We start from the raw sequence: 15,060 nt of genomic DNA, 5'->3' as shown, positions 1-15,060 counted from the left end.
AAAACCTCCAGATCTCATTTCCCTTGTGACATCATCTGTCAGTCATCAATGAGCTAACTTGAGAAAGTGGCATGTAACTTTGCCAAAGTTGACCACCTGTTACAATACCACAAACATTAGCAACAAATAAGTTGATATGTCAGACATGTCAGACTAAACTAATATTCTAGAATAGACATGGTATGTAATTTCCCCCAGCTTAGCACACGTTCATAATAGAATTGAATGCTTCCATACATATGTACAATACATCATCATTGCCTTTGTCTTCCTGGTGATGCTACAGAATGCCTGACATAGCAACTTGTATGTTGCTATTGTATTACATTTTGGTCTAAATGCATGAGCAGAATAGGCATATAATACACAAATCAAATTGCACAAATCATTTTTTTTTCTTCTTTTTAAGTCAAATCAATGATATTTAGATCCAACTATGCAGAACATGTGTTAAATGAATTTACACTCCCTAAGTTGAATTTTGCACGAGTGGAACTATGCTTTGCAGTCCAAACAGATTCAACTTCATTACATATTTAACTGTACAAAATAAAGTGGGAATTACAACAATGATTTCAAATACCTTTCCAAGAGGGGAATGACAAGGGAACAATTTATCATTGTTGCTATCATTCAGGTAGGACCAACACATTACACAATCATCATGATCAGACATTTGTTCTTCCCTTTATTTTGTTGAAGATGCAAAGTTTGGGCATGGGAAGGCTGCATGTCTAGGCACAGGATGGCAGATGAGGAATGGTCAATAAATCAAATCCATTTCACACATCAAACAACCAAAGGATTTTTTTATATTTCATCAATTCCATACTAGACACAACATGAAGAGATTAGACAAAATGAAAATGACATGCAGGTAAAATGAAAACTATCAGCTCTCTTTTTTGCTTTCTTCTGTCACTGCACCTTTACTCTTCCTGCTTTTCTTCTCCTTTTTCACGGGCATGGAAGGGGCTTTTTCCTCTTCCCTGTTTTTCGCTGGGATGGAGGGCGCTTTTTCCTCTTCCCCATTTCCTCCTGCAAACCACCTCTCAAACATCATCTGAGCCGTCAGAAGCACAGCGGCTGCAACTAATCTGATGTATTTTTGAAGAGGATCTCCTAGTGCTTGGTAAGAATGGATCATGAAGAGTTCAGCCGCAATGAGCATCACAAAACCGATGAGCCGCGCTGTTCGACCAGTCATGCTGAGCAGTCCAAATCCACCAACAATCTCCAGGCTTCCTACGGCAGAGCGATACTGGCTAGCTTTGAATTTCATGTTGAGGTTGGTCCGAAGTGGGGCAACTCTAGCATAGTTCACAAAGTGCTTTTTCTGAAGAAAAAAATATGAAAAATAAGCAGATTTAGCTTGTTTCTGCAATCAATAGAAAAAAATGATTGTCTGTTTCCATGTGTATTGCCTCATAATTCGCTGACACCAAAGTTGGTTGAATTAACAGTCAGGGCACACAGTAAAACAAGCTAAATTTGGCTAATACAAATAAAATTGGTCATTCAGAATTTTATTCTAGGGTAGCGCGCCCAGTATTCGGTCAATTCCCAGTATTCGGTCAGACAGCCATTTCAACAGCTGTAACAATTTAAAAAATAATTTAAGAGCCACGAAACTTGCACAAATCAGGCAGCTGAACAACTTTTCTTAACTCTCAAAATAAAGTCAGATTTAGGGCCCCGGAAAGATCTCCAACTTAGCTCGAAATTGGTCAGTGTCGCAAGACTTTTTGCACTTCTGCGTTCTCTTAGCACATGCGCTAACATGCATAGCCATATGTAGAAGTCTATTGCGAAACAACTGCGTGTGCTGTCGCAATGAATTTAGTATGTGTGTGAAGAGAATCACTTCCGTGTTCACTCCATCGCAGTGAATTTGCAAATGACGCATTTACCGATGTGCGAGAGGTATTTATACGATACCCTTGCCATGCGGTATCGCTCGGCCAGTATTCGGTCAACGCATTGACATTCAGTGCTTTATCGCGCAATTGTGTGAAAAAAGTGCGCAAATACGCTTCGCTCTTTGGCAACGGAGATACCACGCACAAATCGCGTGACCGAATTCTAATCGGCGCGACCGAATTCTGGGCAGAAAAATGCTCTGTCTTCTTTCGGAAGTATTTTGATTATCATTATTCTATATTTTAAGTGACTATAAAATCCTGTTAGAGGAATAAATTTCTTTTCTTTTGATGGGTAGATTGCCAAATAAAAGAGGTAAGAATTCAAAATATTAGTGATTTCCCCTTAAGTGACCGAATACTGGGCACTCTACCCTAATTGAAATCAGAACAGTTAGCAAGTATGCCAATGGAAAGAGGAATCTAAAATTACCCAGAAACCTAATTTTTCTATGGAATTGGGTGTACAATTATGAAAATTATTGACAAAAGGTCAGCCACGGTTTTGCCGCGTCCTCAACTATGCCAACTTTTCGTTTTTTTAGTTACATTCATTTTAGCTTTTCATGACAATGTTTCAATGACAAAAAAAAGACAAAGTCAAACTTTCAGTGAGGATTCATTCAGAAATCGGGGAGGTTTCTATCAATTGCATACAGCATAATAGGAATGATCTTTCAAAATATCAGGGAGGCATTCAAATTTTTGTGGAGTGACGTATAAAAAAACAGAAAAATTCAGGAGGGTTGGCATCTCTGCATCTGCGTCCTATCCGGCTGAGCTGAACGAGACTTGCATTCCGTCTTATGACACACATTTCAACACATGGGACATGCACAAACTTAAAACACCTATAATCATTACCATCGATAAATGGAGGTCTTGATCCAACATTGGATATAGCTTGCAAACACCTGCATACAAGAAGAACACGCCAAGAACGCCAGATAACAAAATTATCAATTTAGACGCCATTTCTCTTAAGGTTTCTCCACCAGGTGAGACGAAGTTTTTACGATTTAAGCAATGAGAAATCTAGTCTAAATTCTAGTTTCTGCATTACCAGTCTAAAACCAATGCACTTATTACTTTTCTAAAATTAAATGTTTAATTTTTTATTCAAGGGAAAATATATACATACTGGTACTATTTTAAAAAAATATATATTTACATTTTAATATAATTATACAAAAACTGTGTTATTAATCAAAATCAATTTAATTCAGATATAGATGCTAGATCACTATTTATTATTATAATAATCAAATTGGATAAATCTCGACTAAAAAACGTTTAATCGTAATGCCTTGAAATTTGTACTCCAGCGCAATGGCTTTATTTCGATCAGCTAGGTTGGAAATCAATTCTCTCTCGATCACTCAGCTCACACATACTGTCTCCCTCCTATTATAGGACAATTTTATAGAACAAGGCGAAGCCTTGAATTAGGTCCAAGGGAACCAATGTCTTTGCGGATGGGGTCCAGGGGGGTACGTGTTTCACAAAGATCCTAAGTAAAACTTAACTCTTAGTTGGACTTAAAAATTATGGACAGCCATTGGAGTCTTAAAATGGAATATATTCAAAAGCAGAAATTCAAGTATTTTCGACTTTTTATAAATTCCACATCCAGAACATGAAATCTCCTTGATGATAGAAAATATGAATGATTTGAATAAACAATTAATGCCTTTCAAAATAACTTTTACAAAATATTTTCAAAGATGCTAATGGCTTTCCATAACTTTTAGGTCCAACTTAGAGATAAGTTCAACTTAGGATCTTTGTGAAACACTCCCCAGATCTAGACCCGTGCCTTACAGGATTCCCTGTCGGGGGGGGGGGGGGGGGGGGGGGGGGGGTCCAGGGGGCGAGGAGACCCTGGACGCTCCTGATCGAGGTATTTTTAACATTTTAGAACTTTCTAGATGGCTGTCACGAGCGATTGGAAATTAATTTTTTTTCTTTGAATTCACACGTCCCCTATATCATTTCATTTCGTTGGGAATAGGCCGGGAAATAGGCTATTCACCGAGCTGTTTTTTTCTTCCTATATACCAAGGGTGTCGATTTGTATCCGCGGTTGGGGGGGATGATAGGTGCCAAAATATTTTCGGCAATGGATCAAAGCAACCAAGAGGTAGAAGCGTGTGGCAGGTTGCACCCCCTCCCCAAGCGCGTAGCCAGGATTTCATTTTAGGGGGGCGGTAGTGAGCACGCGAAGCAAGCTCCCTAGGGGGTAGGGTGCAGGGAGGCGCAGTTTTCCCCTCCCCCGCGAAGCGCGGAAGCTTTGACGTTTCATTAAATTATTAGAGAAAGAAGACGATTCGTTGGACCATTCTCTACTCTTAATCCTTGTTTGAATTCAGTCCCCCCCCCCCTCTCGCGCGAAGGGCGGAAGCTCTGCGGTTTCCTTAGATTATTAAAGAAAGAGGACGATTCGATGCACCATTATCGACTCTTAATCCTTGTCTGAATTTAGTTTCCCCCCCCCCCTTTCGCGCAAAGCGCGGAAGCTTTGACGGTTCATTAAATTATTAGAGAAAGAAGACGGTTCGTTGGACCGTTGTTCACTCTTAATCCTTGTTTGAATCAAGTAATTCCCCCTTTTCCGCGCGTAGCGCGGAAGCTCTGACGTTTCATTAGATTATTGAAGAAAGAAGACGATTCGATGTACCATTCTCGACTCTTAATCCTTGTTTGAATTAAGTTCCCCTTCCTCCGCGCGTAGCACGGAAGCTCTGACGTTTCCTTAGATTATTAAAGAAAGAGGACTATTCGATGCACCATTATTGACTCTCAATCCCTGTCTGAATTTAGTTCCCCCTTTTCCGCGCGTAGCGCGGAAGCTCTGACGTTTCATTAGATTATTGAAGAAAGAAGACGATTCGATGTACCATTCTCGACTCTTAATCCTTGTTTGAATTAAGTTCCCCTTCCTCCGCGCGTAGCACGGAAGCTCTGATGTTTTCATTAAATTATTAAAGAAAGAAGACGATTCGATGTACCATTCTCTACTCTTAATCCCTGTTTGAATTCAGTTCCCCCCCCCCCTCTCGCGCGAAGCGCGGAAGCTCTGACGTTTCCTTAGATTATTAAAGAAAGAGGACTATTCGATGCACCATTATTGACTCTCAATCCTTGTCTGAATTTAATTCCCCCTCTTCCGCACGAAGCGCGGAAGCTTTGACGTTTCATTAAATCATTAGAGAAAGAAGACGATTCGATGTACCATTCTCGACTCTTAATCCTTGTTTGAATCAAGTTCCCCTTCCTCCGCGCGTAGCGCGGAAGCTCTGACGTTTCGTTGGATTAATAAAGAAAGAAGACGATTTGATTTATCATTCTCGACTCTAAATCCTTATCTGAATACAGTTTCCCCGCTCCCGCGCGAAGCGCGGAAGCTTCGACGTTTCCTTAAATTATTAGAGAAAGAAAACGATTCGTTGTACCATTCACGACTCTTAATCCTTGTCTGAAATCAGTCCCCCCCCCCCCCCCCCCCCCCCCTACCGCGTGAAGGGCGGTAAGCTTTGACGTTTCATTAAATTATTAGAGAAAGAAGACGATTCGTTGTACCGTTCTCTAAATCCTTGTATGAATTCAGTTTCCCCGCTCCCGCGCAAACTCCTTGTCTCCGATCTCATTACGAATTCGTCACAGAGTTCATCTATGTTTACACTGTCCAGGACTGTCTGATGTGCATTGCAGATTGCTACTTTTTAACGCTGCGTCTTTGCATTTGGCGCACTGCATTTCTACGATGCTGTTGATTGAACAAATTGAATAAATTCATTAATTCCTGATGAAGCCGTATGAGCGAGAATTCAATTTATTCTTGTCTCATTTACGCTTGTCTCATTTACTTCGTATATTATGTATGTATTATGAAAATGAGATAGCAAAATGTGTATACGGCGATGGTCATCTTGCGAGTAATAACCATTAACTACTCTTATCGGGCTCTCATCATTAATTTTCCCTTCATTTTTGTTGTTTTGATGGTGAATTATTGGGGGGGATGATTGTACAGGCCATCCCCCCCACCTGAAATATTGGGGGGGATATATCCCCCCATCCCCCCCGGGATCGACACCCATGCTATATACCGTCCTACTTTCGTCCAAAGTCTTCGTAGGCACAAGTTGTGCCGCCTCATCTGTACAACGATAATAATAATTATGTGTGCATTTCCGTTTCATCTTTTATTTCAGGTTTGTGTGGGTTTTTTTTATTTTTTTATTTCTTCTTCTCTTAATCTTATTCTTTCTTTCTCTCTCTCTCTCTCTCTCTCTCTCTCTCTCTCTTCTCTCTCTCTCTCTCTCTCTCTCTCTCTCTCTCTCTCGTCTCTTTCTCATACCTTTAGCATTATTTGCTTTGTTCATGAATCCATTTATGTAATCCAAACTTCTCATCTATAAATTAACTGTATACTAATCTGACAAACAAGTTTTTCAAGAAAAGTCTAAATAAATATTTGCACATTATGTTTTTATTGTAATTTGACAGCATTAGTCTTTTGAAATTTGATACGTGTTATATTGTCGATAAAACCAAAATTGCATTGATAAGAAATGAATTGTTAAATGAAGTAAAGTTATTAATAATAATTATAAGGCTCTTCAACGAAATCACCTGCATATCTCTTATAATACTCATTATCTTGCCGTGCTTTTTCACTGTGACACCTGTGTGGTGTTTATATCAGCACGATTTAATAGTAATAATAATAATATTTAATATATATTAGCGCTTAAAGATAAACTTGAGTTCTGGTAAAAAAAGAAAATGAATTCTCACAGAATCTAGCGAAACTTACACTGAATGTTCAAAATTACAAATAAATGTCATGTGCCAAACATTTTTGGAAGAAAATGTATACTGGCTGAGTAATGAAAGATAATAGAAAGATAAGGAAATCAGGGTAGAACTAGCCCCGACACCATGTGTGTTGTCCCATATACATCTTTCTGTGTAAGTGATTGTTACTTTACCAAGACTCTGCCAAATTTATGATGATTTTGATGACTCCAGAACCTTGCATTAAACACCATTACTTACATGCTATATGATCAACTTTTCTGATCCATTCCACACCTTTTCTTTCACAATGCAATCGCATTACCAGAACTCAGTCTCTAAGCGCTTTACAAATATACTATTACCCCGGTCATTGGATTCAGTGCTTGCCCGCACACAATGTGTGCACAATCTCCATTCCCTGGGGAGCATTCCAGCCAGGCGTTACTTGACGCTCAAAAACTGTTTGACCAACAATGACGGCCACATTTTGGGTTACTTATTTAACATTTTATTATACTAATACATGTACCAGCGATACAATGTAATATACTTCTTTATTTGTATTAAGATTTTCAAATATGAACATTAATCAATTTTATCTTCAAATGTATGAAGGTCTCTGTTAAGAGGTCTGTACTCAGGTTGGTAACTGTTATGAGGGAAAACGTAATATTCAAACATCATTAACGTGACTGATGATAACAAAATATTAAATGTCTATAGGAGGAAAACTAGCTTTAAACTATTGAAAGAGTTTTTCCTCTTTTATATGTATTTACATCCATGTTAATTGGTGGGATGATATATTTCATTAAAAACAATCACAACAGATACAATAATGACAGGAGGCATAATGGTCAGGGGTGGCGATTTCTTTTCATGACCGGGGGGGGGGGGACGATATGCGAGGAACGAGGGAGGAGTGACGTAATGAGCCGAAACGTTTTTTTGGGGGGAGGGGAGAAAAAAAATCCGCATCATCATCGCTCTTACATGTTACATGCAGGCCCCGCGGAACCGTTTTTCAAAGTTGGAGGGGGGGGGGGGGGGTAAAGTATTTGCGATCAGATAGAGCAAAGCAATGAAGTTGGGTGTAACTTTGGCGTGGGGTCCAGGGGCAAAGCCCCGGCGGGGTCAAGGGGCGGAGCCCCATGAAGCTCAGAGCTTTTAGGCATTTAATAAGGGTCAGATGAGCATATTTTGATACCTTATTTGTGACACTTGCATGCAGGTCACTAATCGTACTGGGGTCCAGGGGGCGAAGCCCCCAGAAGCTCAGCGGTTTTAGGCATTTAATTACGATCAGATGAGCATCCAGGGGCTGCCTTATAGGGCCCTTGGTGGGGTTTAGGGGGCGGAGCCCCCGTAAGCTCAGGGTTTTAGGCTTTTGAATATGTTCAGATGACCATCCAGAGGCCCGCTTAGGGCCCTGGTGGGGTCCAGGGGGCTGAGCCCCCGGAAGCTCAGGTGTTTTAGGAATTTAAATATGTTCAGCTGAGTAACCAGGGACAAGCCTTAGGGCCCTTAGTGGGGTACAGGGGGCAGAGCCCCCGGAAGCTTGGGGAAAATCATTAAAATCAGTAACACTTGTAAATTAGTAACTGGTATCGAATTAGAATTAAACCACGTTTGAATTTTATCGGGGGGGGGGGGGGGAGGGACTGCCCAAAGCACGAGTGAGTGAGCATAGTGAACGAGAGGGGTCAAGGTAAATTATATTCCTTAGCAAAACCATAGTATGAAAACAAACACAATTCCTGTTTCACACTTCATTTTTCTACAATATTAATTGTACATTTTGAAGGATATTATGCGAGGGACTATAGCTCCCGAGCCAGAAGATTTTTGCATTTTTATTTGTCTAAATGCTGCACTCTTGGGCCCTCCAAAGCTTAATAGTGTGTTGCAGTCTTTAGTCAGTATTTGCTGTACATTATTTTTGTGTACTTTTTCAAATTTCCCCCCCGTCCCCCTCCCCCCGGGATCGCCGCCCCTGATAATGGTTATAGGCAAAGAAGTGTTTCCACATTATTCGTGATTCATATTGAAATACTTTCGTATACATTATACATATACACATACATATAAATTATATAATATCTGCACGATGCTATTCTAGACTCACAAGACTAGATCATGGTCATTTCCATTTACTGAATACAACCACACGAAGGAATAGTACAAAGCCGAAAAAAGTGTGATTGCTTTTATATTTAGGCCAACGGTCAGATTTTGACAAAGAAATTAATGTTTTGTCTAATTTCTTTCACATCACGATGAACAGAACAATAATTCTTAGGTTTCTTTTCCTGAACACAAGCAAAATATAATGTGGTATAATTCACGAATACACATATTGTAGTATACAAATATCTACTCGAATGGTGTGTAATTACATTGTGTAAATATCATGTGGTCCAAAAACTTTACGTAACACATTCTATTTAGATAGTAGTATAGTTTTATTAGATAGCCTTAATTGACTACACTTTGTTATAGAAAATCAAGGATAATTGCGATCTCACGCCTTGATTTATTTTCTCGAGCCATCTAGTTAAGTGTCAAATGTGTGCGTCTAAAACTTTCCAAACAAACGTTGGGTACACGATAGTATGACGCAATAATTTACACATTTTACCGGGAGATCAATACAACTTCGAAAGCATGACCTGGAGTGACATATGGAAATTACTTTTTTTTTAAATGAAATGCTTTATTTCTACAAACAGAAGTAGTAATCAAAACAAAGTAAATACATATTTTATCGTTCCAAAGCTAAATCAGTCACAAGTGATGACTAAGGTCATACATTTTCTTTTTCATCCCAATAAATCATTAATAATATTCAAAATATACATGTTTAGTTTTTTTTTAAACATTTTTAAAAACCAAAAATGCTTTGCACATAAACTATAGATACTCTTTAGATAAAATATAGTAATACCCCTAAAGATTGAGAATTACAACCACCAGAAAAATATGTAGTACAGTGTATAATAATTAGTAGTAAATCTTAGTTTCTGTAAACAAAATTGTTACATTCTTTCGCCCTTGACGTTATTACATTGGATTGTTGGAGAGATAATGAATTCATTTAAACAGACCGTAACCATTAGCAAAAGATATTTCATTCCTCAGCACAGTATGTTCGGCAAATCTGTGAATTTTAGGGTTCAATGTAATATTTAAACACTGAGCATAAACACATGTTGTTAAACTATTCGCTTTCACATTATATTGTGAGGGATAAGGTGAAGCATACCGGACATGACAGGTTGTGCGTAATGGACATCACGGATACTAAAGCCTCGGTCACAAATGACATTTCGAACTGCTACGAACGTCGTACGAACGATTTTCAGAGAATGGAAATTCGGGAATTAAGACAATGGAAAAAGAAGGAGATTCGTACGAAATTATCGTTCGTACGAACCTTTGTGACCGTAGCATTAATCACGTGTCTCACGAAATATGAAGAGCTTTCCTGGTGTACAGAAGGCAATCTCTCCTGTCTTAAACTCTTGTAGGTAGTACCAGGGACGGGATGGCTTCGTTATCTTGAAGTCTGTGACGACGTTCTGGATGTGCTTCAGCTCTCTCGTGTATTGCGAGATGCTGACAAGTCCCTGTTCGTAATTCACCCAGGCGATGAGGATCGAGTCATCCTTGCAAACTGCAGGATAGGCATCAACCCCTTCCTTGGTGATACAGTCCATTGTGGCACCAGAAAGGCCATCGAGCACACGTACTGTATGTCCGTCACTCTTCACCACGACCATGTCCCTCGAACCCATCGCAAATATCTGCTGTGGTTCGAAACCTTCACACTGTATCTCCCTGACTGGCTTCCCACCTGATGGCTCGAAGACTTGGATGGTCTTTGTTGTCCTATAGCTTGAAAGGATATTGCCATCTTTGTCTACAGTGAGGTCACCAAGCCCGCCCTCTTCGTCGCTCAGCGTCTCGAACTTTACCCTGAGCTTCTTACAACAATGCGGTGTGTAGAGGCAAATGTTGTTGCCATAGTCACGTATGACGTATCCACCATCGGTTGTGAATTGCAAGGCACACATCTCTAAGGTGTTTAGAACTACCTCCTGAAGTATGCCATCGCTCGAGAATGTCACTATTCCTCCAGTCCAGCAGCCAATATCAACTGTATTGCCAGGTGATACTGCCATCCCACGCATGCTGTTCTTGATAGGAAGCTGACTTTCCATGTGTAGAATCCACATGGAATCACCTTGTAATTGACCCATCTCCAGTCCCTCCGTTCTCTGGCTCGGAGTAAAACGAAGCTGTTCACCTTCCTCAGCAGTTCTTCTCGGATTCTGGTCGTTCTGGTCAACTCGGCTCAAGAGCTGTTCCATTTCTTGACAAAGCGTTTTGTGAGTTCTCAAAGCTTCTTTTTGTAGAGGAATCTTCAGACCGTTTTCGACTAACCCACATACTGCATTTATTCGGGTGATCTGCTGACAGCCTTTCTGTTCCATGTTCTCTAACAACTTGTCGAATTTCTTTATCCGTTGCCCGACATCACTCTTCAATACCCCTTTTCTCTCGGTCAGTTTTCTGACAGTTTCCTCATACGCTACGTCAATGTCACGAGAAAGATCTTCCTGTACTTTTTGCAACCGTCCACGTTGTTCGGCAACATATGCGACATATTTGTCGAAGTCGCATATCTTTGATTTTGCTTTAGATGCCAGATCATCGATATTCTTCTTCTGCTCAGTTTCATAGACGGCTGCTTCCAAAACCTTGTGCCCACCCTGTGTATGCTCTAGCACGCTACACCTGAAGCAGATGTACTCATTACAGTCGAGACAGAAACATTCTTCATCCTCGCTCGGATGTTTCTGACATTGGCCTTTTCTCCTCAAAGTTACCTTTCCCGTGCAGACATCACTGGCAGCTACGATGGAATGACCTGAAAACTTCGCCCACTTTGAGTGCATTTTCTTGCAGGATTCGCAAAGGTAGTCACCGCAATCTTTACAATAGACCACTGCAAGAGCTTTGTCCTCTGAATCGCAATTGGAACACACCTGTACCTGAGTCTGGACATCCTCAACCAGCGCCCTCACCGTTAGGTTTGTTTGTAATCTACTCACTTCTCCATCGGTAACCACGGTTTCCTTTCGGCATACTGGACAGGATAGCTTTTGTTCGTCCGGTTGGAAGTCGAGGAAGGACTGCAGACAACCCTTGCAGAATGTATGGGAGCAGGTTAAGATCTTGGGTTCCTTGAAAAAGCTCAGGCATACAGGACACTCCAGGTTCTGATCGACAACCTGCTTCAAGTTGGCAGCCATCTTGGAAAAATCAGGCTCCAACCTGGAGGGGAAAAAAAATGATGAAAAACCTTAAGCATAACTCATTCAAATCAATAGTTGTTTGTCATGATAATGATAATAGCTATATTTTATACTGCACACTTATCCTTCCCATGGGATCCTCAAGGCGCCTTCAGGGTACTCGGTACCATGGCTTTAGCCCAGGTGCCCTAAGGTACCCATTTACAACATCTGGCTGGAGAGTGGCAATCTATTGTAGTGTCGTTGTTGTTGTTGTTTTTGTTTTGCATCAACGGCTTATTATACGTGTAACGAAAGATTCCCCCTTAATAAATTTATATACGCTTATCAAATACCTACAAAATCTTGTTTCTTTGTCATTACATGCATAGAAAAAGAAGCGAGAGTCGATATAGGAAATGATATTGTATATTAATCAACTGTATAATACAGCTCAAAGTCAAATTGATTAATAAAAATCTTTCTTTTTGGGGGAAAAACCATGACGCTATAAGATTTAGCTCTTAAATGGCCTATTGACGTATGCAACAATGGGTTATGGCCGCGACCGCTTAATTACGTAAATTGCCGGGATCGTGCCCCTCCCCCTCCCCAACATGTTAAACCCACCCAGATAGTGATACATTGGTCCTTTCGGTAGTTTTTTTTCTTTCTCGACCGGTTGTCATATTAAAAGAGTATTCATTCTAAATAGACCCCGGTGTCCCAAACATAATTATGCTAACGTTAGTTATCATGAATAAAGAGCCATGCACCCCCGCCCCCACCCCCTCCCCACTCACTGTTTATGCTATCTTCATTTCAAACAAGTTTTTGAAACCCTGATTATGTTACTATAATAATGTTGTGGTGGACAAGTCCAATCTTATCGACATGCGAAATACAGATACTAACATTTTTTGTTTGTTTTATTTCCACTCATTCACAGGTGTTACAAATAAATATTTGATAAACATTCAACAAAGATTGATAATTACATACTATAATATTGAAGGATACATAATATATGACTCATATGAAAAATTCAACATCATTATAGTTTAGTGCCGTATTTTAAGATATCACTTCAAATTAACATATTGAACATGGTGAACTTAGAATGATATCGGTCATTCCGAAGCTGCTTCACAATGCTCCATTATGACATGCTGAATCGTAAATCATAAACACAGAAAGTATACATTATGCCATTCATGATAATAATATACACTGAAGTGATGTATAAAAACTAAAATACCTTAGTTAGCTCAAATACTTGCTGTAGAAGTAGAATATACAGTAAAGTTGGATTGCAAAATGATGAGCTGTGATTTTAACGTCAGATCTACACGCCCATTTGTATTTAGAATAGCTATAGTATATAGATCTCTATACTGCAGTTACATGTACCAGCTATATGGCTGGATGTAACAGTACAGGCCGATGTCGAAATGCGGAAATGGATCAGAGCACCGGAAAATTAATCAACCTTACCCTTCACCTTTGAACTTGTTCACAATCCGTGCGGCGTACACGCACACTCAGAAGTCAGAATTTATGGAGAAATATTGTATAGGCCTATACGTACAATGTACCATGCCTTCGTATTTATGTTCCTGATAATCCTTGGATTACTTGATATTAGTATATAGGCTATGCTACTTAATTCCTGCGTGCATATATATGTTTCTCATAATCATTGGATCACTTTATATCCTTCATTATGTTTCTCATAACCATTGGATTACTTGATACATTAGGATAAGTCCACTATGATTATCGTTGTAGAACGAAATCACAAATCTGATTTCCAGGTCTCTATTTCCCATTATAGAACACTCACCGGCCCTTTATAATTCGTCCAATTCTCCCCCCCCCCCCCCCTCGGCCCCTACCCCTCCCCTCCTCTCTCTCTCTCTCTCTCTCTCTCTACTTTTCTTTCTCTCGGTCTTTTTTCTCTATTCCCCATTTGTTTCTAACTTTACATCCCGTCTGTTGAGAGCCAGAAGGGCGTTAACTCTGTAGTAAAATATATATGATTTAATGCCCTTCTGGCTCTGAGCACTCGATTTCTTCTTTCCACTTTCCTCCTTTCGTTTATCATTTTCTATAACTCCTCCTTTCTCCTACCCCTTCCCCTCTCCCTCTAGTCTCTATTTTCTTAATAGCCACACAGGTTCCTCTCTGCGTTTAATACAATTTTATTTCACTCTCCAATCCTATCTGTGCATATGTGAAAAATAATTTGATTTTGTTTATTTTCACCGATCGGCAACAATTTGCCTCGATGAGAATATAAATAAAGCCATGGACTTGAATAAACATGGCATGAATATTTAATTAGTCCCTAGTAATCCACCTACATGTATTCTGATTTCTTCTTGACTCAATCTTCTTCCAAATCGCCTTGTTGTAATCCGATTTAATATGCTTATGACGTCTGAAGTAATATACTTTATCCATTCAGGAGACTGTTGCTATAAGGCGCCCTCTCCTGGCACAATGCCATCGATCCACCGGATACAGAGGAATGCGATCAACGGAGACGGTCGCTTTCTCTAAAAGCTCCTAATTGGCGTGTATTATATAGAATTTTGGCGGGAATTTCGAACCAGCCGCACCCCTCTGAACTCGACGGCAGCTGAGTCAATCCTGTACCGTGTCCAGCCCATCGGACTATACGAGCTTTCGCCGTAGCAATCTCGTTGTTGGATCACATCTTCACGTTTTAACTCGTTCGTCACTGTAGCAAGGCAAAGGTCTAGGAGGTGACCCTAAGTGGCAATCCTGTGGTGATTTATTGCACTCATTTTCATCCCTCCATTCACGTAAGATTAACAACTTAAATAACACAGCCTTGAAAGGTAAGAATTTTCACTTATCCAACTAATCTTAATTATGCGCGTTTGAAAATTGAATGGCGTCGATTTCTCTCTCCTCTTTATCTTCGGGGGAAGAGAATTATATGACGGCCGTTGCTGAGAAATACCGGGACGATGTACATGATTTAGGTGAAGGTATATCTTCTGACGGTACTACGG

At 40.0% G+C, this 15,060-nt stretch overlaps 2 protein-coding genes across 2 annotated transcripts; both read right to left on the bottom strand.

The window, feature by feature from the left end:
* Positions 1 to 398: 398 nt before the first annotated feature.
* LOC583478 (transmembrane protein 35A) lies at positions 399 to 2,982 on the bottom strand. Its single transcript, XM_783385.5, has 2 exons — positions 2,784 to 2,982; positions 399 to 1,336 (listed from the first exon to the last, which is right to left on the bottom strand). The coding sequence occupies exons 1-2, from the start codon at positions 2,892 to 2,894 to the stop codon at positions 893 to 895; spliced, it is 555 nt and encodes a 184-aa protein (XP_788478.2). The 5' UTR covers positions 2,895 to 2,982; the 3' UTR covers positions 399 to 892.
* Positions 2,983 to 8,689: 5,707 nt separating this feature from the next.
* LOC100890954 lies at positions 8,690 to 12,519 on the bottom strand. Its single transcript, XM_030979269.1, has one exon. The coding sequence runs from the start codon at positions 12,035 to 12,037 to the stop codon at positions 10,172 to 10,174; it is 1,866 nt and encodes a 621-aa protein (XP_030835129.1). The 5' UTR covers positions 12,038 to 12,519; the 3' UTR covers positions 8,690 to 10,171.
* Positions 12,520 to 15,060: the final 2,541 nt, after the last annotated feature.

The sequence above is a fragment of the Strongylocentrotus purpuratus genome, unplaced genomic scaffold (genome assembly GCF_000002235.5).
Source record: "Strongylocentrotus purpuratus isolate Spur 01 unplaced genomic scaffold, Spur_5.0 spur5_scaffold_10, whole genome shotgun sequence".
NCBI classification, from domain to species: domain Eukaryota; kingdom Metazoa; phylum Echinodermata; class Echinoidea; order Camarodonta; family Strongylocentrotidae; genus Strongylocentrotus; species Strongylocentrotus purpuratus.
This window is presented reverse-complemented; position numbering and strand designations above follow the sequence as displayed.

Coding starts and splice junctions, on each gene's coding strand:
- LOC583478 (XM_783385.5), bottom strand. CDS start 2,894: ATGGCGTCTAAATTGATAATTTTGTTATCTGGCGTTCTTGGCGTGTTC. Junction 1,337..2,783: donor AAGACCTCCATTTATCGATG/GTAATGATTATA, acceptor TTTTTTCTTCAG/AAAAAGCACTTTGTGAACTA.
- LOC100890954 (XM_030979269.1), bottom strand. CDS start 12,037: ATGGCTGCCAACTTGAAGCAGGTTGTCGATCAGAACCTGGAGTGTCCT.